This window comes from Dicentrarchus labrax, unplaced genomic scaffold, assembly GCF_905237075.1.
Source record: "Dicentrarchus labrax unplaced genomic scaffold, dlabrax2021, whole genome shotgun sequence".
Classification (NCBI taxonomy): Eukaryota; Metazoa; Chordata; class Actinopteri; family Moronidae; genus Dicentrarchus; species Dicentrarchus labrax.
Window position 1 is genome coordinate 13,581,774 of NW_026136708.1, and position 25,376 is coordinate 13,607,149.

Below are 25,376 nucleotides of genomic sequence, written 5' to 3' on the forward strand. Positions count from 1 at the left end.
TAGGTTGTAATAAGCCTTTACAGAACAGCAAGAGAATTAACACCTAAAAGTTGATGAAATCCGCATTGTGTGGCATAATCACATATTCTGTGTCAGCTTGTTGGAGCTGTGAGACAGTGTGTACATCATGAGTTTATGGCTATATCTTTTGTTTATATCTTAGTGCACCATTTTTTACACTTTCCCCCACAATTCAGTATGACATATTTGAGTTTGTAATGACCCACCGGAAAGGCATTGTATAAGCTTAGAGAAATAAAGCATCACTTAAGTCTCTGAAAATGCACAGCTGTTGAGTTGTGATTGAGGATGAGGATGAATATAATCCACTAGAAGACATAACACGCACCCATCTTATTTTGCAATGTGTAACTACGTCACAGTGAGAGCAAGAGAGGAAATAAAGGTGCTGAAAATCCACAATGCCAGACAGCCACTGGAGCTGCCCTGTCAGCTGGATGGCCCAATGTGTGTGTTGGTGAGAGAATTACACCTGCTGTTAGTCTTACACACACACACACACACACACACACACACACACACACACACACACACACTAATAGACGAGGTTAGCTGGAGCAAGCTGAGAAGACGGGAAGTTGGTGCCAGATAGGGATTATAGCTTTGACGTGTGTGTGTGTGTGTGTGTGTGTGTGTGTGTGTGTGTGTGTGTGTGTGTGTGTGTGTGTAAGCGAGAGTGTGTAGGTGTGTGTTCACAGAAACTATTTTCCTGTCTCGCAGGCCAAGGCCACAGATATTCAAGGTGCTCACTCCACAATGTTCAAACATTTGTTAGCAATTAGCCTCGGCCACAAAACTGACTTTCAACAAAACACATGGACCCTCCCTCTCCCTCCCTTTTCTTTTTTTCACCCTGTCCCTTTTCCAGTCCCTCCCTCGTTTTCCAGTTTCTTTGTTTCTTACCACCCTTCTTCTTTCTCTTCATCCCCTCTTGCTCCATTTCCTCCCTCCCTCTCTGAAGTTGCACATGGTTTCTGTCTGAGGAGGTTTAGTTTCCTCAGGCTCTGGATGGAAGAGGGATGATGCCAGGAAGCTGCAGGCAAACACACATGTTCAAAACTTATGGGGGCTTTGACTTGCTTCCTTCTGCACTGATAGACTTGCAAGGATATTTTAAATAATCTAAAAATCACTTTTGTAGGTTTGCAGAGTTGAATTTTTGCTTATATGGAATAACATTCAATGTGGCTGTATCCTGAAGGGCTTGTTTGTTGTTCACAATTATTCAAATCTGTGGAAGTAAGACATCTTGGGACTTTCTTTTTTCTTTTGGAAAACTGGAAAATGTTTCATAATGAGTTTGATAGCACCTTGAAGGTAAATTGCTGACTACCTATTGGTGTTCCTGGACACTTGCTTTGTGGGAACAAAGGTGAAGAGGACTGCTATATCACCACCATCAAGCTGAGCATCAGCAAACTAGACAACAAGTTGTTTATAAAGGACTCTTGAGCGAGGAATCATGAAAGGTAAAGTAATTTGCCTGATTTCTTCTGTTATTTTTGCAAATGTTAATTCACAGCACCATAAATCTCCTGCTAAGTCTTCATGCTCCCTTGTCATGCAAAAAACTTCAATTCAGTCAACACCTCGGTGCATTTGCTAGTTAAAGAAAAACACTTAAAAATGCATGCAGGAACAGTATCTGTCATTGTGGCATGCAGGCACCTGCACGGGGCACCAGCGACCACATATGCTTCTCATCTGCTGTGAAACTTGGCAGTGTGGATCCTGTGAAAGTGCCGGTTTGTTGTTCTTGGATGTGAGACTTTGATCAGTCAGCTCTAAATCTCTATATATGTGTGCGTGCACACCACAGCCTCGTTTCATAAAACATAAAATGTTCTCTAACCCTGCCAATCTGTCATAGATTGACTTAATATCCCCTTTAAAAGAGGGCGAGTGAAAACATAACATTTGAATTTGAGCTTTTTCACAACATGGCATGAAAGGGGAGCTGCCATCGGCTTTGAAGAGGGCAAAGGCTCGTACATGTTTTCCAGACGTACAGTATGAGAGGTGACAGGCTGACAGGGATGGGAAGATGCTGTGGGAAAGAGGGGATTGCAGAGAGGGAATGGGAGGGAGCAGGAAGAAATCCCACCTGTGGGGTATCAGTGTGTACATATTCATTACCAACAGTAATTGGCATATGATGGATTTATTTCTGTATTTATTATTATTGTCTAACAATATTCTTTCCTCTTTGTGGTGGTGCTATTTTAATAAACCATTCGCTAAACCAAACAGCGATAGCCAAATCACAGCATAGCAACTGTAACTACACCCAGCAACCCCAGCCAATGTTAGCCTACCTCAGATAGTCTTACGATTGACAAACTATTTGTTTTGTTGTCATCTTAAGCCGTTTCTCTTGTAAAGTTAAATGTTCAAATGTATGCTTAGTACATAAGCAGCCCAGCAGTGATTTGTTGGAATGAAATAACAGCCTTTACATTTTCCCTTATTGAGCTTATTATACTAAGAATAATTAGCTCTACACAACGCTGTTTCTTCAGCTACAGCCGATAAAATCTGCTAGCAACAGTTGTCATTTCAGCCAAATTTCATTTAGCTTCCTCTGTCAGATCTTAAGGGCCTATGGTTTCAAAACAGAGTACTCATTTTGAGTAGTGAATCTGCCATAGTTTCACGTGTCACTGTAAACGGCATTTGTTGCCGTACAAGAATGGAAAGCAGGAAACAGTAACTGGTGGACACGGCTTAGCAAATGATCATTGTTGCTATCACTCATGCTAAATTGGCAGTTTATCAAAAAACAAATCTCCAAACAAAGTTCTTCTGCTGAAAAAAAATAATATATATATATCCAGCTAGCGGTATCATATTTAGGATGTTGCATTTTTATGTAGGCTCTGCAGTGTAGTTTGGAGCCAATTTTGTCAAGCAGTAGACAAAAAAAGGCTAGCTCATCACTACAATAATCCACCCTGTTAACAAAAGTGAGCACCAAGCAGAAGTAAGTTTTCTCTTATGTGGGTTCTTGTCTTTTAGTGCTGTCTTTCTGTTTCTGGGGTTTGATGGGAAATTTGGATTTATAAAAAATATTTCACATCAAAGACTGCGTGATTGCATTACATCAAATAAGAAAAATCAAGGCAAGAAATAAAAAAATCAACCACCAAGGAAGTCGGAGGTTGAGCCTTGAGGAGAGAAGCAGCCATGAACCACAAGACGATACAGAAAATTAACTCCAAGAACATTTACAGTACTCTTCTCAGCCAGACAGTACAGGAGGTCTGTTAATGCGGTTTCCAGTCTTGCTGAGAGCGGGTCCAGCCCTGCCCAACCAGAACCAAACATGCTGCCTCATACATTCCTAACAGGGCCGGAGAGGAGGGAGGGAGCCAGAGGAGGTGAGGAGAGGAGAGGCGGGGGAGGTCAGGAGACAGGTGTATGGTTGGCTAAGAAGAAGGAAAGAGTGAGCAAAGGGGAGAAGAGAGGGGGAGTTACAGAAAGAGAGATTTTCTTGTTTTCAGTGCCATTTTTGCTGCGACAGCTTTATACATTTACAGTCAAAGCATTTTGAATTTGTATTGAAAGGGAAAGAAAGGAGAAATAATAGCTGATTGTCATGCTGACTTGCTCTTTCTGTATCCAGTGTGCACTTTTGCATTTATTTTTGCTAGCTTGGATTAATTATCTGATTGTTTCTGCTGGACTTTTTCCTGTTTTTACCCCAACTCTCGCAGCATACACATAAAAATGTTGAATGTGCAGCAACTGGATCCTCCATTAAAAAGGCAGTAGTACTAGAACATTGGTTCTAACCTTGGTTAGTAATAGTAGCTGTTTATTTTTTACTAACCTCTTTTTATTGAAAATACTGTACATGTTATTTTGATATGGCATGTGGAAACTCCTATCCACATACTTCTCTATGCTTTAGGTTTGGGCTTTCCAATTAAGTAAAGTCTTGATGCTTCAGCATACAGTGACTTCAGACAATTTTCTGCTTCTAACTTTGTGGTAACAGTTTTTCTGTTTCAACATAACAATGCCCATATGCACAAACTCATGTTTGAGTTAGTAGTTATTCATAAATCCGTCACTAACTGTGTGTGTAAAGTTCTTAGTACTAGCTAGATCAAGTTACCCTATGAAAACATTATGACTTAGACTTTAGTAATGTGTACATCAGTTGCTAGGAAATCTGTATCGCTGAGCAATCAAAAACTACGGTATGGTACTATGGTAACAGGAAGTTAGTGTAGCATCACAAGCTGAACTCCCAATAACAGTTTTACAGACCAACGATTATTATGTGTCCCTGGAAAGTTCCTAAAAGGTGGTTATAATGCGAAATTTGATGTAAGTAAAACAAAAATACTGAAGCCTGCAAATAAAGCATTAAAGAATATCGCACACGCCCTTCAGCTGCAAAGCTCTGTAAACCTAACCAGGCTGGTTTCTGCGTCTCTGCGTGGCAGTCCGAAACGGTTTAGTCCTGAGAAAACATGATGCGTTTATGGGATCGTGACTCTGAAAATCTCCTGTTTCACTGCCGAACCACAATAAAAGAACATTCTCTTGCAATGGCTCGTCTATAACTTCAGTTTCGCAGTCTGAAACAACACATTCCAGGCGTTTATAGTTTTGCGGGAAGACCACACATTCCAGTCAGAGGGCACCTAAATGGCTTGGATGTTGGAAAGGGACTCATTTGGCTTTATGAGTTGTGGTCAAGACCCCCACCCTGATCTGTAGCATGGCCCATTTCGTGAGTCCTGGTTTCATTTAAGGCTGCGCTTTGCTGAGGTTCTTGAGGGGGATTTTCTGGTCAAAATTAATTAATAAATGAAAGAAACATTGAAAAGCATGAGATGTTGAACCTACCCCATCTTTATGTAGAAAGGGCATCTCTATTTGCATGTTAAATGGCCTCGTTGAAGGATGTCGAGAGGTTATAGGACGTTCAGGGCATGTTACTCACCGAGGATAACGTTTTGCACAATCCCCTGGTGAAAGTAACGTCCAGAGGGGGAATGAAGGGAGGGAGTGGGTGGGGAAGGGGTTTGGAAAGTCCAACCCCCCCCTAAAGAGGAACCACCACAGAAGAACCACAAACATGAAGTGGTGCTGATGGTTAGCTGACTCAAGTAGAGGCCTGGCGCTGCGTTCACAAACACCAAAGGTCCGATGGTGAAAGAGGATGGAGGGAGGAGGGCTGAGTGGCTCCATGTGGCTGAAGAGCAACATACTGATATTTTTATTTTTATTTTTTGTGCTGGATAAAGTCTATTTTCTAGTCCTGCGTTCACTTGTGGGTAATTCTGTAATTTATACCCCCATTCACCTATACATGTATCCTTATGGAACTGATTAGAAACAATCAGAAATGTTTAGAAAAGCTCTGTAAACTAATCCGTAAGATGTCTGTCTCATGTCCTGTGCGTGCTGTTTTAACTTGCTGCTTGTCTGGATATTTTCATAGGTGTGGTGGCTGGCCAGTGTACATCATCTGAACCAGCAGCATACAGTACAGTATACTGACCGGGCCAAAATAGTCACTAGAAACTCCTCCTGAAGGGTTAAGAAGATAATGTTGACTTGACAACTTTTTAGATGATTTATTACCTTTGTAGAGACGTTAAGACTCATACGAGAACATTTCCACATACTCCTTTTTTCTGTGATTTTGCTCATAATAGGGTTGCAAGTCAAATTCACCAATAAACCATCATAAATTGCAAGTTTCAGCATGATGAATGCCATCTGTTCATGAGGAGGTGTGCATTCCTGAGATTTGATCAGAAAAGCCCCTGAAATTGCCATATAAGGCTACCTGTTCTGCTCTGTGTGCGATAGTCATTCACAGAAATGTTACTAAAGAGTAAAAAGAAACATAACAAATTTAGCAGCGTAAGTAGATGTATTAGGAGACCTGAAACAAACAGCAGCAAAGACATAAAGAGGTAATGGTTTGACATGAAGTTAGCCGCTGAGATATTAGATGCATACAGACCCTGTACAGGCAGATGTTTCTAACAACTGAAATGCAGAAGTTACTTTGCCAAAATCTGCCAATAAAATCATCAATTCTAAAAAACCTCTCAGTATATTAACAAGCCATGCTGGTGATAAAATGGCGAACATTGTTTATTTTAGTTAAATATCATTTTAGCTGATTTTGGGATCATATTTAAAAGTAATTTAAAGTCACTCGATGAAAATGTTGATGCAGTTGGGTGGGCATAAACAACATCCTTCAATCTTTTATACTTCTGCTGTTAGTGCGCTTTTTATATCAAGTCTGGTGTATGCCTAAATGCTTTACCAGCCATAACAATTAGCTGTTCACACATGCAAAATGTTAGTATTCAGAGAGACACTATTTGGCCAAAAGTATGCGGACATGTCTATCTCCATATGTTTGTGTACTTTTGGTCTAGGAATGTTTTCCATGGTTTGAGCTAGGCTCACTAGTCCCGACTAAGGGAAAACTTATTGCTAAGTCATTCAGTTATATGTTAGAGGATAGTGTGCTTTGTGGCAACAGTTTGGGGAAGGCCGCTGGGTGAGTAAGCCAATTTGAGCTCTGGTCAGTTTGGATTCTCTTTGGAAATCTGTAGCATTTCATGGACTCACACTCACCACCTAATTTTGTGGCTTTAGGATTTTTTCAGTTGCTCAACTATGTTTGGAAAAGGGACAAATATTTCTCTTTTTGCCAACTCATAAGCAAAGTTGCCAAACAATGGACCAGTTTCAGATGAAAACCTTATTTGACTCCATGCAAAAGATCAAAGGGCTCCCTATCCACACTGGGGGAACATTTCTTGCAGTTGGAACAACATGTCGGAGAAAACGAGTGATCTCTCCACTAGGGTAAAACAACTGGAAAAAGCCAAGTCTTACCTAATGGATAAAGTTTAGGATCTGGCGAACCGAGGATCTGCACATCTCCGCTTTGTAAGAGTTCCTGAATCTGCTGAAAGCTGCAACATGCTTGGGTTCATGGCCTGTCTGATCCCACAGCTTCTGGGGCAGGATAACTTCTCTACCCCGCCAACTTTTGAGAGGGCTCATTGCACTCTAACCATCCGACAGAACAGCAGATCCAGTCCAAGGCCCATCCTTATAAAGCTGCTACATTTTCAGGGTGAGGTAAAGACCCTTCAACTTGCTTGTGAAAAGAAAGAGTTGATCTACAATGGGATCTTCATTTACCCGGATTACAGCGCTGACCAAACGCTGGTCCTGGTCAAACTGAGACTCCAGGAACTTAAACTTAAAGTTCTGACTTCATTTTCCCTGCACCCTTTGTGTTGGTTGATGGTAAAGAGCAGCTATTCAGTGACCACAAAGCTGCTGAAGCCGTCTTCATTTTCTACGATGAACTCCTCCATGAACTATCCAGCATAAGAGTCCCACAAGTTAGTGACTAATGCCAGCTACCTGTTACAAAGTTCATGAAAACTTCTCATTATGGACCATTGTGATACTCTTGTGAGGTACAGTTGGTGACTTCTGAATGTTAATGTTGAGATGTTTACATTCAGCACGTTCAGTAGTATGGTCCTGCTGTGAATGGGTTCATTTTTTGTTTTTATACAGCTGTTGTAAAAGGTCGTACTGCTGTATTATGTAGAAAAATACTTTTTCACATCCTATCAACCAACCAGACACCTTTGGGATGAACTAAAATGCTGACTGTGATCCAGGAAAGTGATGGACCTCACCAATGCTCCTGTGGCTGATTGGACCAAAATCAGGTGGAAAGTCTGAAACCGGTAGAGTGGAGGCTGTTACAGCAGCTGATTAATGCCCATGGCTTTGGAATGAGATGTTCAAAGATCACATATGGGTGTAATGTTAGGGTGTCCACATACTTATGGTCATGTACTGTATTCGTATTTCACTAAAGTTGTTATTCATATTGGGTTCAGTTTGAAGTGGCCAAGAGCATTAACCATTCAAACACACAACGTGTAATCAAAACAACATTTAATAGTATTCTAGTGTTTCTGTGGTCAGCTGTAGTATTATTTTCAGTCCAGTTACCTCGATAAGTGCAGGTCAGCTGCTTTCCAGGTTAATTACAAAACCAAAGGACCAGGTGTATAAATAGCACTTAATAGGCATGGCATATAATTTGTCACAAAGGGTATTCTTGGCAGAATACAGAAGTATGGTCCTTTTCCTGACCTTGTTGTACTTTTGAATTACCCACTATTCGCTGCTACATCCTTTGGAAAAACCTAATGTTTAGTTTATTTGGATTTTCTTCAACACATTTTTCAAGCCTCTCCTAGGAATACATATCCTTGCAGTATATTTACTTCTTGTTACAACAAGTGCGCACTTTCTGGGCTCTGAGTGTGTATTCAAACAGCAACCAAACTTTTCCATCCTCCGTCTGCCTCACAAACAACAACAAGACGTTGGCAACGTTTCTTGTTTCCTTCTTGTTCTGCAGAATGCTGTACTGCAGATAATCCATATTTAATCTAATCTCAAAAAGCAGTTGCATTACAGTTTGTAATTGAGAAAGCTGACATTGATGTATTTATTTATAATACTGTTACAGATGAAATCCATTTTACCGTCCATTTTCTAACAGTTTGTTTAATGATCTGTTTTGCTGTTTAAAGCATCTAGAATTCCGCCTAAAACAAATTTCCTCTGAAAGTTACCAGAGTTCAGTTCAAATTGAGTTTGCCTTGTACCTTCAGGGTTGTTTACTGACCAGATCGTGAAAATCTGTTGTACATCTCTAGTTATGGACACTCATTATGATACTGAATCTCAAAAAACTACTAGGATTAGTCAAATTTACCATAAGAATCAGGTTTTTCACATAGGATGACTTTGCCATGGTACATGAAAAATAAAAATAGAGACGATAAAAAGGAGCCACTACATACAAGTATAAGGGGAGAAAAAAAATTGTTCCACATCTAAACATTTACTTTATGACTGAGATGTTATCAGCCCAGTGCTCCTAAGAATAACATCTATACTGGATGAATCCACATCTCAAGATTCACAGGAAGTAGTATCCCTAGCAAGACAGAAATGATGGGTGTGGATGGGTGTTGGATGGGTGTGTAGCCTGTTGGATTTTCATGCAGGAAAGCAGAGTTTGCAGTTACCTTACCCTCACTGTTTGTAAACTATACTCATTTACTATAATCACAATCTTTCCCTAGACTTAACCATATTGTGGTTGCCATGTGCAGATACAGTAGAAAGCAAGAAGTTTGCAGAATCATTTAATGTCTGCATCCTTGTTTGGTGATAGGGATGCGTCTTACATACAGTAGCAACATGATAGCAACATATTCAGAAAAAGGTTCCCTAACATGAACAAATTCCTTATTTTAACCCAAACCATGATCTTTATCTAAACCTAACCAAGAGGTTTTTTTTTAGCCTAAACCTAACAAACCTTAACCACTCAGTTGTCAAATCAACAGTAGTTTGTATGGTTTTCTGAAGGCACAGACTGAGATGATGTCATCCTGTCAATAGGGGTGATAGATTAGCAAACACTTCATTGTGTTGTTCTTGAGCGCATGGCTGAACTGCATATTTTGTTGCTTAATTTGGAGGACTTGTTGCCTTGTATATAGCATGTTCTGCTTGTGACCAGTTCAAAAGAGTGATGTGTTTGTCATATTTATTATTTTTTTATATTTCTTTAGAGCCTTGAAGAGGTAAAACTATCCAGTATCCAGTAAGATTATTTCAAACTTTGAAGATGTCTATAAAAAAAGAAGAACACAGAGGTCCAAACCAGTTGGACTGAGATCTTGCTGTGATGGTGGTTATCTGATCCCACTCAGTTACAGAAGAGCAGGACACATGTCATGAAGGGTTTATGCAGATGCTCCTTGTTTGTTTTCACAAAATGGGAGTAAGTAGGGAGTAGTTACTAAAGTACAACTAACTTTTAACTTTGAAACACAATTAAATCAAAGCGTCACAGTGCCATTGGCTGTGTTGTGCTGCTGTCAGATCAGCTCAGTTCTGCTCTGTGTGTTGGACAGGTCGACTTCCTCACTAACGAGACAGACATTGGCTTTTTCCACAGAAAGCTGGGAAAACATGAGGAGGGAGAGAAAAAGAGAGGGAGGGAGGTGAAGGAGGAGAAACATGACTGAGGAGCAGGCAGATATTTGAGGGTGGATACTGATTGTGATATTCTGGAATTTCAGCTTCCAATAGCAAATAATGTGCTGACATTCAAACATTTCAATCTGACCATTTGCATTCCACAGAAGTCCAAAAAATGACAAGAATTCAGTTTTCCGTTTTAATCAGGGTGAGAGAGTCTCTGGAACAGGATTTAGACCAGTATGGGACATGAAAACTCCTCCATGAAACCCAGAATAATAATATCTTTGAAAATGGTGAATGATTTTGTGTTTTCCACATTTTAAAGCAGTTAAATGTATTTTTGGGCCACATGGGATCAGCAGAACAAGCTGGAAAAACAACATTTGCATATTTTACACCTTATAACTTGATGAACCTGTTAGCAGAAAGTTGCCTATTTACACATCCAACAGACACGGAGAAACACTGGCATTCATTGATAGCAAACCTGTAGCCTTTTCCTGCATGTCATCCCCCCTCTCTCTCCCTCTTTCCTAACCCTCTTTAGCTGTCCCATCAAATAAAGGTGAAAAGCTCCAGAAAATATATAACTGCTTCCACATAGATGTTGCCTTTGTTTTCATGTTTTTAATAAAAGACAAATACTGGCTTCATATATCAGGCAACTACAGAGCAACATGTGAGGCAATTCTTCCTCACTTTCTACCTTTACTGTACTTTCTTTATTCCTGTCTTTTAATTCTTTAGAGGTGGTTGCCTTCACCTCTTCTCCTGTTTTCCTCTCCCTGTCTCCTCCCTCCGTCATTATGTCATCCACCCTGACCTCAGCTGTTCCAACACTGACTGACATAAACATTCACCTCATCGTGGCATTTGCAAAGTGCAATTTGGTTTATTCCAAATTTAAACAATAAGTGCATTTATATAAAACCTAACATTAAAATGTTCCATGTTTGTGCCAACACCTATAACGCTACATGCAGACTGTTATTTGGTTCTCACAGACAGTGAATGAAGGTTCTCTCTTCGAATTCATTACGGATATAGAGTTTTAGATAAATGTTTGCACTAAAACAGTCTGGTGTAGAAGTTGTGAATACACAATGAATTATAAGGTTTCTATCTGTTTAAAAATCTACTTTATTCTTGATAAATTATATTTTTGACCCTTTATCAAACTGTGTGTGCAACTTCTCCTGGTTTTATTCTCTTCTCAGCCATTTTTCTCTTGTTCTCTCCCTGTCAGAGGCCAAACTTCTGTTCATGTTGAGCTGATTATGTGGTTAACCACAGAGACTGAGCCAAAGCAGACACTTTGGTTTCAGAAATTTTGCATCATTCTGTATTGGCTTGAGAAATGGAATAAAACAGAAAAATTAAATATCTTTATATCCACGCTTACAGTTACACTGTATCTTTTCACTTACTTAAAAACACAGTTAAGATCGCACAGTGGGAGTAACAGACAAGTAATAAGTCCCACTAAAAGCATTTGCTCTTTAGCATTTTGTACTGCAACTTCTGAATCTCCACAAATGTAGTGGTTAAAGAAATATTTCATGTGTTTTAAGCACCAAATAGTGATTGCCTTAGTGTTTTTCCAATCAAACCATCATAAGCTTAATATGTTCCAATGTTTCACTGTATCCTGACTGTAGTACACGAGAGGCTCCTAATGGTATTTGCAAGAATCCACTGCGACTGAAGAAAAACAACCAGTCAGAACAGAGGACAGTTGTTTGTTGAGTCTCATTCCCAGGTCTAACACAGATGCTTTAATTGATTCAACTATATTTCTCAGACATTTTTATAAATATTACCTACTGCAGCTTTAAAATGAGTACTTTTCCCAAGGTTGGGGGACCTTCGTTGTCGTGGGTACAATCACTGGCAGACTCTGTTTGAGGGGCTGGGGTGAAAAAAATAAAAGGGCCTAACCCTTTTATTTTTTGGCAAAGGCAATCTATCATCTTTTATCTACCATAGGGGCATTCAAGAGGGCAATTGCATTGTTGTCTTAAACATGAGGGCACCAGCCGTCTTAGACCATCGGTTTTTGTGGAATATTCCTTTAAATTACATCGCATCTGGCTAGACTCAGTCAACACATTTTCCATATTTCCTGCCATGTCATGTCAGGTCCTTGAGCTGTACACATGTGTGACTGCATACGTTACATTATACGACAATGCTTTCGCAGTCTGACAACTCAGTCTGAGTGTCCAGCTGTCTTTCTTAAGCTAGTCAGCAACTTGCCAAACTCTTTCTGTCTATGAGTTTATATATATATATATATATATGTGTGTGTGTTTCTCAGCTTTCTTTCTTCAGTCTCCCCTGCGGCTCCACTGGGTGTTTTGCCTTCTTAAACATCAAGTACCACACCCGCAGTGCCTAAAGTGTGGGGTTGGGTACCAGTTTGGGTGGTGTACAGTTAATGACGTGTTGTCTAAAGTCCATTGCTATTACATACACTTATGAAAACATGAAGCTGAATGTGTTCTGGGATTTTAAAGTAAACCGGCCTTGTGTGGTTTATTAGGCCCTTTGGTTATATTCTGTGGAAGTCATGCGTCTTTTACTTCAGTCTTTTGCAGCCATGAGTGTGTGATGACAACCTCCTCAGACACATGTGCACACATACACACAATACTCCCACCCGAAATCAGCGCACAAAACCAACAACTGTTCTCATACTTTGCACCACTATGGGGCTGTTTTCTCCTGAGTGAGCAACGGCTCAGAGAAAACATTTGAGCAGAACAAAAACTTTCATTTTTATGGTGCTGAGATAGCTGCCTCATACTGAACATACTCAGGATAATGCAGAGACTTCAGCGGGAGGCTGTGGGGGATTGTGAGGCAGCTGGTTTGTATGATTTATGACAAGAGTAATAAAAAATTGTTGGTGGCTCCAGCAAAATTTGTTTCAGTCAGTATTGTTTTTTTTTTTAATGTCTGTTTTGTGTCTTTTTTGGCAGACAACTATGGTGGATACGAGAACCAGCTTTTTAAAGGTAATGATTAGGGTTTTCTATTAAATATGGTACTGTCAATTATATTCAAAGTTTGTGAGTAAATGTGGGAGTGATGCTTGTCTTATGTTAGTTGTTTGCTGCCCTCATTTGATCTTATAAGAAAATGTACCTTTTGGGACATGTATGTGTTTTGTGCTAAGCGTTAAGAAAGCGTTTAGAAAATGGACATTATTCTCCTGGCTGTGCGTTAAGTGCGGAGCTAGAGATTAGCTTAAAAAAAATCCTCCTCGAGTTAAAGCTTACATTTTGATACGTTGTACCTTGTTTAATTTTTGCATTTCTGTTTGTGCACAGATTAAACAAACAGCTAACAGTTTTAGAGAGACAATTTATCCGACGAGAGAGCCACGCTAGCTGTTTCCTTCTGTTTCCAGTCTTTATGCTAAGCTAAGCTAATTGCCTCTCAGCTCGAGCCCCATACAGATGTAAAAGAGGTATCAATCCTCTGATCTAACTCAAGTCAAGAAAGCAATTAAGCGTATTTCCCAAAATGTCGCACAGTCCTTTTATACAATTACAACCTACTGTTTACAGGGTTGGTTTTATTCCATGTTGTATCTTTAAAAAAATATAAAGGTAAGAGTACAAAAGTGTTTAGTCAGTATTTTCTGCGATCTGAAAAGTGAATAATAAGTAACATTTTACATATTTTTGACTTAACTTGTGTGTTTAGCACCTTAACTGATGGAAATGGCATGTCAATAAAACATGATTTATTTGTTATTAGGTCAGTAGAAGAACATCGTGTTCTCAAATTTTCAATTTTGCATTTTTTCCTTTTTGTTTTTCAGAGGAGGATTTTACTGGAGAGGAGGAAATGCGTTCATTTAGAGGTGAGGGCCACACACACACACACACACATACACACACACACACACACACGTACACTCAAGCCTAACAACAACAAATAATGTCATCTGCATTGGGTTTTTTTTTCACCAGTGACATAATGTGTAAACATAAGCAATGTGTGTACATGCATGGGTTATGTTTAAAGTTTGCCTTCCTGACTCCTTTTATGTGTTTGTATCAGAGTAGAACATATGATCATCTGATAAAATACGCTACATTACAACTAAAGCAGTAAAAAATGATGACCTCAATAATACAACAATAAAACACTGCTATCAGTCATAATTATTTCATATATCGATACGTAAATTGACTAAAAGTTAATCAGCAATTGAATATTTGCTAGTTTTCTTAGTCTTCTACAGTAAACTAAAAAAACTTTTGACTGTTAACTGTTTGAAAAATTATTTTTACATGTCAACTTGGGCTTTGGGAAATTGTGATGGGTATTTTACACTCGGCCTATATTCTGTCATTATGTAGACCAGACCATTAATTTTATCATTCAAGACAATAATTGGCAGATAAATAAATAATGAGAATAATCATTACTTGTTCTTCCAGGTCGTAGCAGAGGCGGCTGTATGAGGTGCCAGCAGAGCCAGTCTCTCCAGCTGGCTGTCAAAGTCCTCTATGGATTTGTTGCATTTCTTGTCATTACTGTGGCAGTGCTGGCGTCACTTGGTAAGCTCATTTATTATCAAGTTGCAATTATTAAATCCTGTAGTAAAAGTCTCAAACAGCACCACAAATACCCCAGATATCTTGGTAGCCACAGTGACGTAGGTTCGTATCCAGCCTATGGCCCTTTGCTGCATGTCACCCCTTACCCCCCATCATTTTTCCTGTCTGTCTTCACCTGTCAGTCACTATCCAATAAAGGCATGCAAAGCCCAAAAAATACCTCAAATATGCTTCTCCTGACTTCCCTAGAGAGATGCTGATCTCTAAAGATGGATGCAGTCAACGGTCAAAACAGCTGTTCTCAACAACCTTGTGATTTATTAGGAAATTCCACTGATTAATGCTGACACAATGCAGTCTGAGTGAGAAATAGGCCTGTCATGTGCCTTAATAAAACACTGTCCATTTAACTCCCATGGATCAAGTGAACGTGGTCCTGGGTCCTGTGTGCCATGTTTTACCTGACAGCTGCTCACATTTTATTGGCTCGGAAAGTCGTAAATCTTCAGCTTTTACTACAGTTCGGGGATCTCAGAGCAGAGGGAGAGTGAGGCTCGGTAGAATGAAAGTGAAATCCCACAACACGCATACGAGCTTGTATTCAGGTACAGAAACATAATAAAGTTCAGTTTTGCTGTGAACTGTGTGCGGGCATTTCATTTACTTGCCCAGGTGCTGTAAACACGTTCACTAAAGTCTGTGTTCGGCCACCAGCAGTTCTTTTCTTTTGAACATTCTGTTGCTCATAGCAACCGCTACTGGCAGAGTTCCATAGCAATAACTGACACTGTTACATCCGCCATTTTGTTACATCTGTTAGCGAGCGAATATCGACAATACAGCACTAAATATCCCTGTTTGATATGTAGTCAGTTTTTAATAGCTTGTACATACTATTGTTTTGTATTTTTGTTTATTAAATGAGTTTATCTGCAGAGTTTAACTGTATCAGTTCACTGCTAACCAAGCTAGCCATTCTACTAAGCTAGCTGGGTGAGGCTAAGGACGACAACGGTCATAACAGTGTGTTGGATTCTTGAAATAACTCTGTGAACCCATGTCCATCTCATTTTCTTTTTGTTTATTTGTGTACAGCAGTAACAGGCCTTTTTTGGTTTTTATTCTCTTTTGTTTATATCTTGCCGGTTTTGTTTATTATTCCTTGTATTTCTTATCGATGCTTCTGCTATTCACTCTCCCCCATTGCTGCTGTAAGACTGCAAATTTCCCAAATTTTTTTATAGTATATTGAGCATCAAGAAAGACAATCAAACATCCAAATATAGATCAACATTTACGTAGGCTACAATTAAAAAAGTATCTCCAAATACTAAACACGCATAAACATGCACACCACATACACAGAATCACTATTCTTTTTTATGTTTTAAACACAGAAACAGAACAGAACAGCAGCTGTACAACACCAAAGCCCTACAAACTTAAGTATAAACTAAAAAGATATTGCACTTGGCTGCAATTCTGTGCAGGAAAAACAGACACTAATAACCTTTGATTTTCCATTCCCTGCTGAACATCTGTTTTATAAAAATCTTCAGCAAGGACTAGTTAAGTAACAATTGTGGAATGAAATGAAACTCTTTTTAACTCTTTGCTTCATGGAAAAAAGACAACACTGCCGGTAATGTAGGCCTATGTGTAGAAAGCTGTAGTGGTTGATTTACACAGTCTATAAGAATCTTTTATGAAATAAATGTATTGAACGTTTTGTGTCATTACTAAAGCATCAATGCACTGAATTTACCAAAAGCCACGAGCCATGTTCAGCATCACTGTCACAGCAGCTAATACAGTAGAACAGGTGGTATGTGCAGAACGCACGTGGAAGCATTTATAAATGCAAACACACTATGGAGCAGACCTGCATTAATCCCTTGAGTCGGGGGTTTAGGATGCTGAAAAAGTCCGTAAAAAACACATTATACAAACTTACACTCTCACAAATGTACACTTGTACACACAAAAACTCACACTCACTAAATTATTGTTGCTCTCCTGGGAAATATGCACAGGGAGCAGGACCTGGCCAGCTGGCTAAACCATCATTCACCAGTGTTTTGGTTACATTTGTTAGCTAATGAAAACTTTACATGTTTTGTTGTCAGGGCTTAAATTACAACTTCCTGTTTTTACTCCTTTAAATACTTCCTATGTCCCGTTAACGCCAGAGTACTGCTTATGTTAATCATTTCTGTATCTACTCTTCAGCATTCAGAACCATTCTATTTCCTCTCCCTGGTTCTTGATAAATGTTTAATAAAACAAAACTGTGACATGGCTGTCAGTGGTGCTTGTTCTTTCACTGGAATGTAAGTCCTGAATTTGGGAATAAGAGTGTGTCATATTAGAACCTGAGGACATTGTTCCTTAACTTGATCAACTTTGCCGTGTCTCCAGTGTTCAGGAAGGTTGACAACCTGTCTGAGGAGGAGTCCGTCTACCACAAGAAGATCACCAGCGTTCAGCAAGGAATAGAGGGTAAAGCAGCATCATCATAGACTTAAACATTATGGAGGATAACAATGAAAAGACATTTATGCACATAGAAAACAGAGTTCTTCAAAGTTTCTTCAAGTAAAATCTAAAAAATGAAACCTGTTGTTTTAACATACAAATTATAAATTTAATTTGCTACTGATTTTTGGCACCAGTATGTAAATGTGCAACTATATTGGTATGTTACTGTACAGAAGCTTTCTAAATGTATTCATTTACAGCACTAGATGAGCCTAAAATATTTTCTATAAAGAATAATCTTTTGCGTGTCTAAAATACATAGGACCTTGAGATTTTTGATTCTTCAGAAGTTCATTCCTTCCCTGAAAAACAATCTCACCACATGGCCCATTTAGTAGCTATTCTAGATGTTTTGCTCAATTGTCATGGAAATGTAGATTTTTTTCTGAGCACTTTAAGGACGTCTATTTCATTTTTGGCTTAAAATTTGAGATTCAAAGTTTATTCTTGACCTTGGAAACAGCAGTTGACAAAAATAATCTCAATACAAGGTCCATTTAATAGCTTTTTGGAACAGTTTGTTACATTTACTGACATTTAGTATCTTCCCATCTGCTGCGGAAGATGATACAATCAAAAGTTCCCATACAGCTACTAAATGGACCTTGTGGTGCATGTTTTGTCAATTATATTTATGACGCACATCACAAACGATGGAGGTCAGTGGAGGTCAAAAGTTTGTTTTCTCTCTTATTAAAACACACGTGGTATTAGAAGCTTTTAAATATATCATATACAGACATCTATAACATTTCTCCATCCTCCTTCACTGTCTCTCTTTCTTTGTTTCTTATCTCCCCTCCTCCTCCTTTTCTTTGTCTGACTTCACCTCTCAGATCTGAGCTCCACCTCTAACTGTTCAGGCTGTCTGGATGTGACTCTGTACAGCGAGGAGATCAGCCGGCTGAAGAGAGAGTTTGAAGACATCCAGAGAATGATACTGGGACAGGAGCAGGTACTGTATGGTGAATCACAAAACAAAACTCTTAAGAGAGAAAGGTGACCTCTTCAAGTCGCTTGTTTTGTTTAACCAACCAACCTAAGACTCACTTATCATTATCTCTTATTCCAGGTCCTGGACCAGGCCTCCCAGACCCAGTCCACCCTAAAGTCCACCAGCAACCGGCTCACACGTGATATGCAAAACCACCTCATGTCGATCAAAATTCTCAACCAGTCGCTGGAGAGATACCTGGATCGGGTGGAGGGTTGGAAGGAAGTGATCGAAGAAACTGAAGAGAAAATGAAGACTCTGGAGGAGGATCAGTATGACATCAAAGCTACAGCACAGCAAGTTAACACAACTGTGGCACTCAGGTAAGTGAAAAGATGCAGGGAGGAGACTGATGGTCTAATACTCTCTGAACTTTATTTTAAACGTATACACAGATATCAACGGTAGCACATGAATTGCTCTGCTTTATTGTGCTTTGTACGTAAAGATACAGTAACATTTGCAATTTTGGAGAAAAAGGAATACAAATCAAAACATTTATCAGAATACTATCGTGTTAATTTTGTTATTTATTTTTAGATTTAGTCTTAGTCCTGAGATTAAAAGTCAATGTTTGTTTTAGTAATATTTATATTCATCTGGAAAGAAAATATAATAAAATATAAAAAATAATAAGTTTTTTGCATACAACACAAGCTCAGAACTTGACACCTTGCTTGTGCCAAGCATAGTTTTTCAACCCCAAAACTGATTATCTACATAAAAATACTGTGTGTTTTTTGTAAATTGTTGTGTAAATTGTTTTTTGTAATAACCAGAAGATGTTGCAAATAGAGTACATTTAACTGGCATGGAGCCAAATGTCGGAGTCAGAGTTGAAGGACACTGTGTCCTCCTCAATGAAAGCAAAGCAGTCACTCAGGTGATTATTGTGCAAACATTTAAAATGAAAAGGCATGTCAGATTTTTTTCTATCAGCCGACTTATGCAGATAATTGAAGAATTTCTGTATTCAAGTTAGCCAAATAACTGCACTAACACAATATTAATGTAATGTGAGAACAATACTTCGTTACTTTGTAAAGCGTAAACACTGATTATAGGTGGGTCCAAACGTTGACCATGTACTTTTCCCATCACCGTCGGCTGAGCTCTTACAGTTGGAGGCTGCAGCGAGCTCCAGGGAAGAAATGTGCAGTTATCCAATGACAATAAGATTTGGACAATACGATTTTCAATGTAATTTTGTCTTTCCTTTTTTTTTCAACAATTAAAATAAAGATAGATTTAGTTGTAGTTTTTACTACATTCCATTTTAGTCAACTCTTTTTTGTTACCGATATTGTATGGAGATGTAGTCACAACTATCGTTCAATGAAGTAATTTTCGTCTTGTCAGTCTTTTCATTTGCTATGGACAAAAAGGTTGTTGAAGGATAATTTTCGTCACAATTTTTGCTAACAATATTAGCACTAATACAGTATTTTTATGATTTTATCAACCCCGGTGCTAGATTATAATCAGGTCTTGTTAGCTACTTATAATGTGTTGATGACCTTTTAGTGAACTGGCCAAGTGGGATCGTAATCAATGACTGACAGCAGGCAAGAAGCCAGAGTCATCGCTACAGCTACATTTGTTTTGACAGTCCTCATAAACAAATCATTTTTCATTAAGACAAAGTACAGTAAGAATAACAACTGTGACTCAGATGCAGCTCACATAATGCTGATAGTGTGTAACCGATGGAGTTTATCATCCATCTTTTTGTTGTTTTTTTGAAATACATTTCAATGGGCTGATGATACGTTTTGCAGTGTGCACATTATTTATTAAATTTGCTTCATAGTTTCCTCCTTAAATCAAAAGAGTTGTAAATTATTTAGATATACATGTATATTTAACAAAATATGGTTTAACAAAATATCTACTCATCATACGTTTTAGGTGCTTCCCAATAGTTTGTAAAAAGCTTGATGTTTAATCCACTTCACATGTCTTCTCCAGTACAATGTGGATAGATGCGCTGCAGAGAAAAGCAGATGAGGAGACTCTGGTCCTCCAGAAGTTAACCAGCGACTGGCAGAACTACAGCCGAGTTTTGAGCGCAATCAAATCCAACACGAGCAGCACCACGCAAAACATGCGCTTCCTCCAAAACAACATCATAGCAGATCACCAGAGAATTGCCATGTCCACTGAGGTGTACTACGACCTCACCCAGCAGGTGGGTTTGTGTTTGCAGCACAGAACACCCACCCCATGTACATTTTTATTACATTTTTGACTAGAAACAGAACTACTGTATCAATCAGCATAGTTACAGGTTTATAATTAGAGTCTGTCAGCAACCTCAACATTTGTCTTTCAAAAAACCCATCAGCCGATCCTGTTTGTTTTGTGGGTGTGTTCGTGTAGTTGTACACCAATTGGGAGACCAACCTGAACCTCAAAAGTGCTGACATTTTTGAAAAGTGAGGACATTTTGGCTGAGGCTTACATCTTAAAAAGTCTGTTTGAAGATTAAGAATTAAAGTTAAAATTAGTTATAATTAGGGTTGGGCCTAGCCATGTAGTTGTGATGGTTAAAAGTTGCAACATTCTCAAATAGTGACTTTTGCCTTTGCCTTTGGAAAAGACAGAAAATAAAATAAAACTGGAAAAACTGAATTTAAATTAGCTTTATGAACCAAATACCAGTATTTATCTTAAAAATAGAACACGGTAAATCTGTTGTACTAACAGAATCAGTGCTGTGTAGAGTCGCTGTTAAATTCCCGCCCCTCAATGATTTCATTACCCTACCTTTATTAGAACCTACAGTATATCAAAGAGGGTCTTCACAAGTAAAAAGTTTAACATGTTTGTATTTTCTGCAGGTGATGAACCTACAGATGCAACTTGACAATGTGACATCTTTCATGGACGAGCATGAGGAGAACATGCATGACCTTCACTACCATTCCAGGTAACACATGCAACACACATGTACTACTGCACATGAAAGGACATTGTACTGACTTACATCAGTTCCCTGGGGCTGAACCCTAACCTTACCTGCATAATCCTTACCTTTACCCCAACCTTAACCTCAACTCTTGTGGGCACCAGATGTCCCTACACCATTACTAGTACATAGTGCACACACATTCGACATTCAGACACAGAAAGAAAGAGTATTATTACTACAGAAATGTAAGAACTCGCACTGTAACCATCCTTCTCATCTGTAGGTACTATGAGAACCGGACAGGTGAGCGTTTCTCTGCGCTGGATGGTCGTCTGAACTCCATCTCGATGGAGATTGACACGATCTCCTCCAGCATCAATGCCACTGTCAGCCACGTCCAGAGCATGTACAAGTACATCAACATCGAGAGCTCATCCTGCCAGAGTCGCATGGGAAGACACACAGAAGACCTACAGGTAGTAACTTCAGAAGAATTCTTATTGCTTATGCATCTACTAATGGACGAAAACAAATACACACAAAAAAGTCCTTTAAGAGACGTTTTATACTATATCACACTTGGAAAGCACCCTTTGGTAGAAAGAGTTAGGGTATTTTACCAGTGACACACCTGACACATCATCTACATCCAACATTAGACCCACCCCTGACGTGACATGCAAGTTTGTGTATCTGATTTATTGCCACACATATGATTGGTTGTCTTTTTTATGCCCCTTATATGTTCTTTGTAAAGTTTTGTCTGATGACCTGTGTGTTGCTGAAGCTTCGATACTTCAGGACAAAATAATAGTTAAAAGTTTGCTATGGCTAGCAAGCCTCTTTGATTTGATCTTTGATTGAAGTCTATACACTCATCCTTAATATTATTAAGAGTGAGACATAGCATAGTCTGCTTGCTTTAAGGTCAACAAAGCTGTTAATTTCTCATTCATAGCCCAATGCAACATTTTACTGTATTTAATCTTACCTGATGTGTCCTTACCTCGTCTCTCTTCTACTCTCCCCTCCTTGTTTCTCCTCCTTTGTGTGCTTATGGATTTTCCTCTACTCCTCCTTACTTTTGTGCAGAACCTGAACAACACCGTCTTATTACTCCTTCACTTGGCCGACACACTAAGACAGCAGAACATGTTGTTGAATGTGCGACTGGATATGGATGTGAGGAACCTGTCCATGGTAATGGAGGAGATGAAGCTTGTGGATGTTCATCATACCCAGCTCCTAAATAACTTCACTATAGTAAAAGGTATAATACATAATGATAAGTCATGTATAAAAAGCAAAACAGTACATGTACTCTTTATTTTTTAACTTCACCTCACTATCATCTCTCAACAGGTATTCCTGGACCACCAGGGCCCAAAGGGAACCGTGGCGAGACCGGCTCAAAAGGACCCATGGGACTGACTGGGAGCAAAGGTGACCGAGGACCTACAGGAAGCCGTGGATTACGCGGAGAGAAAGGTTATTTTGGGCCCAAAGGAGCACCAGGTGAAACAGGCCCCAGTGGCAATAGAGGGTCAATAGGAATCAAAGGAACTAAAGGGTCTCCTGGTCTTCCAGGACCACGTGGTGAGAAAGGCCAGAAAGGTGACATAGGCCTCCCTGGTTTAGATGGTGTCCAAGGTCCCTCAGGGCCTCCAGGCATCCAGGGTCAGACAGGACTACCAGGAATCATTGGGCTACCAGGAGCAAGGGGAAAACCAGGGCCAGACGGGCCCCCTGGACCACCAGGAACCCCTGGACCTCCAGGCTTGCCATACCCCCGTGACCGTATCAACACCCAGCACCGGGCCGTGACGCCCGCTACGGGGTCCAAGAGACAGTAGAACGATGGACGAAGACACTGACTCAGAGGTGATTTGTCCGGTACAAAGAAGCTTAAGAATTACTGACAGATTCAAACTGAGGGAATATCATCCATTGTGAAGGGAGACGCAGTAATGTATTTCTGTGGGATTTTGCAAGACAATCGAGAACTTTATGAACAAATGCAACAAATCAAATTGGAGATGGGGCCTTAAAGGAGACATTCCCCCTGATAATATGACGTGGCCACATGAAATGAACCAAGATGAACGTCTAAAAAATAGAAAACAGAACTGCTGCCACAGACTGAACTGTTGTTGAAAGAGGTGAGACAGAAGACTACCCAAGGCCTAAAATGAACTTTGTTTGGACAGACATTGAATTTTGTATGGTGGTACGTTGGAGAAAACTGCCTTCATACAACACATGGGTCTCATAACTACTTTTGCTGAGTGTTTCCTTCTACACCAAAGCCAAAGAATACCCAAATACAACAGGTCCATATATGAATGACATAGCTTGAGAGTTTACCAGAATTTAAAACTTCATCACGAGATTAACAGGAATGAAAAACGTCTTGCCTGGTTAAATGTACTGAAAGCAAGGAATATATTTGAGGTTGTTGTCAAGCCACCAAAACCAAATAGGGCATAATAAATAGGGCTGTTAACCACAGATTTGGACTAAAGTAGTGGTGTTTTCCCATCCAGACTGCTCAAGGGTTTACATTCCCATGCACTACTATGTGGGCACAGAAAAAAAACAGCTTTTGTTTTTACTTTATGTACACATAGACACACCCTTTTCTGATGGATGGCACTTTATTGGTTCTAAAGTGTACACAATTTAATCAGTTTGCTTTTCTTTTAGCATTTCAGAGCAGGTACTCTGAAGACTTTTCTTTCATCTGCTGGGCAAAACTGTCCTTTTATCATCTATCATCGTGTGTTTGAACAAATAAAGTTGCCTCTGTTGTTGCTGTTTTTAGACTAAAGGAAATGAAGAAAGTAAAAAGTACCTCTCTCACTGACTCCTGTTGACATGTTTGTGAAAACATTCTGGGAAATACACATATTTGCTTTCTTCCTGAGAGTTAGATGAGAAGATCTGTATTACTCTCATGCCTGTGAATGGGAGGTAGAGCCAGGATGTGATTAGCTTAGCTTAGCATAAAGACTGGAAGCAGGGGGAAACAGCTAGCCTGACTCTATCCAGAGCTCTCTAACTAACAAACTGTATGTTGTTTGTTTAATCCGTACACAAAAACAGATACACTGTGGTAAATAGTTAGATTTAGAGGTGTTGGCAGGCTTACTTGGAGAAAGCCAGGCTAGCTGTTTCCTTCTGCCTCCAGTTTTTATGCTAAGCTAATTTCTTCCTGCTCCAGCTCTATACCTTATACACTCACATCTCCTCATCTACCTCTTGGAAAGAAAGCAAACAAGCATATTTCACAAAATATTGAAGTATTCATTTAAGAAGTATGAAGGCTAGAAAGGTCATGAAACTCATTCAACACATAAATGAATACTAACGTTTGTTAACATGTAATACAATTAAAAGAGTTTGTTTTTCTGCAAAAGGATTATTATTTTTGCAACAGTTTCTACTTTTAACAATCATGATAGTAGAGTAATGAATGAAGAGGGTTTGGTCTTGTGATACACACATAAATAATCTTTTATATCTCAGAAAAAAAACTTCTACAAAAAGGGAAACATACTATTTTTGTAAACCTGTGTGTTGTAATGAAATGCGACTGGATTGCATCGAACTTCAATAAAGCTTTTTTGAACAGTCTCACTCTTGTCAGTATTACTGTACGTCCAAAGCAGAGTGCTATTGTTGCCCTGTGAAGGAAAGGGAGCAGCCATTAATTCAAAACACATGTCAGCCCCTCCCATTAGATTTTTGAGGTTTGCTGCCACTGACTCAAAGATATTAGATTGTCTAGATTTACTCTATTGTTTTAACATAGGTACAAAAATGTGTCATACAATTTACATTTGGCACTTCATAGTGAAATTAAGTGTGGTGTATTTTTGTCTTTTTATTTAATTAAGGGACAAAGATAAATTATTTATGCTATCTAAAGCATTCTTCAAAATACATTTCACAATATTTTATTGTATATGTATGATCAATCAGCAAACATTAATGAAAAAAATTTATGTAGATTTGTTGCCGTATAGAAAACAGCTGATAACTTCCCTGCAGCAGGCTGTGGCGACAGCCCTGATCTCCTGCTGAATTATATTTTCACAGCATTTCCGTCTCTTTCTCAGTGCTGAAACATGACAGGCCCTGTGGGATCTTAGGAACCTGATCTCCAACAAAAACTTCCTTAAAGAATCCACCCAAATCCCTTATTCCTGCAGTTGACTGTGCTTTATGGGCATGGAACATTTGCTCTAAATCATTC

At 39.2% G+C, this 25,376-nt stretch overlaps 1 protein-coding gene across 1 annotated transcript; it reads left to right on the top strand.

Moving 5' to 3' along the window:
* Positions 1-951: 951 nt before the first annotated feature.
* On the top strand, positions 952-24,754 carry scara3 (scavenger receptor class A, member 3). Its single transcript, XM_051409365.1, has 12 exons — positions 952-1,490; positions 13,086-13,121; positions 13,934-13,975; positions 14,559-14,678; positions 17,097-17,177; positions 18,053-18,171; positions 18,289-18,533; positions 20,179-20,398; positions 21,051-21,139; positions 21,405-21,597; positions 22,214-22,391; positions 22,484-24,754. The coding sequence occupies exons 1-12, from the start codon at positions 1,484-1,486 to the stop codon at positions 22,972-22,974; spliced, it is 1,821 nt and encodes a 606-aa protein (XP_051265325.1). The 5' UTR covers positions 952-1,483; the 3' UTR covers positions 22,975-24,754.
* The last annotated feature ends 622 nt before the right edge of the window (positions 24,755-25,376 follow it).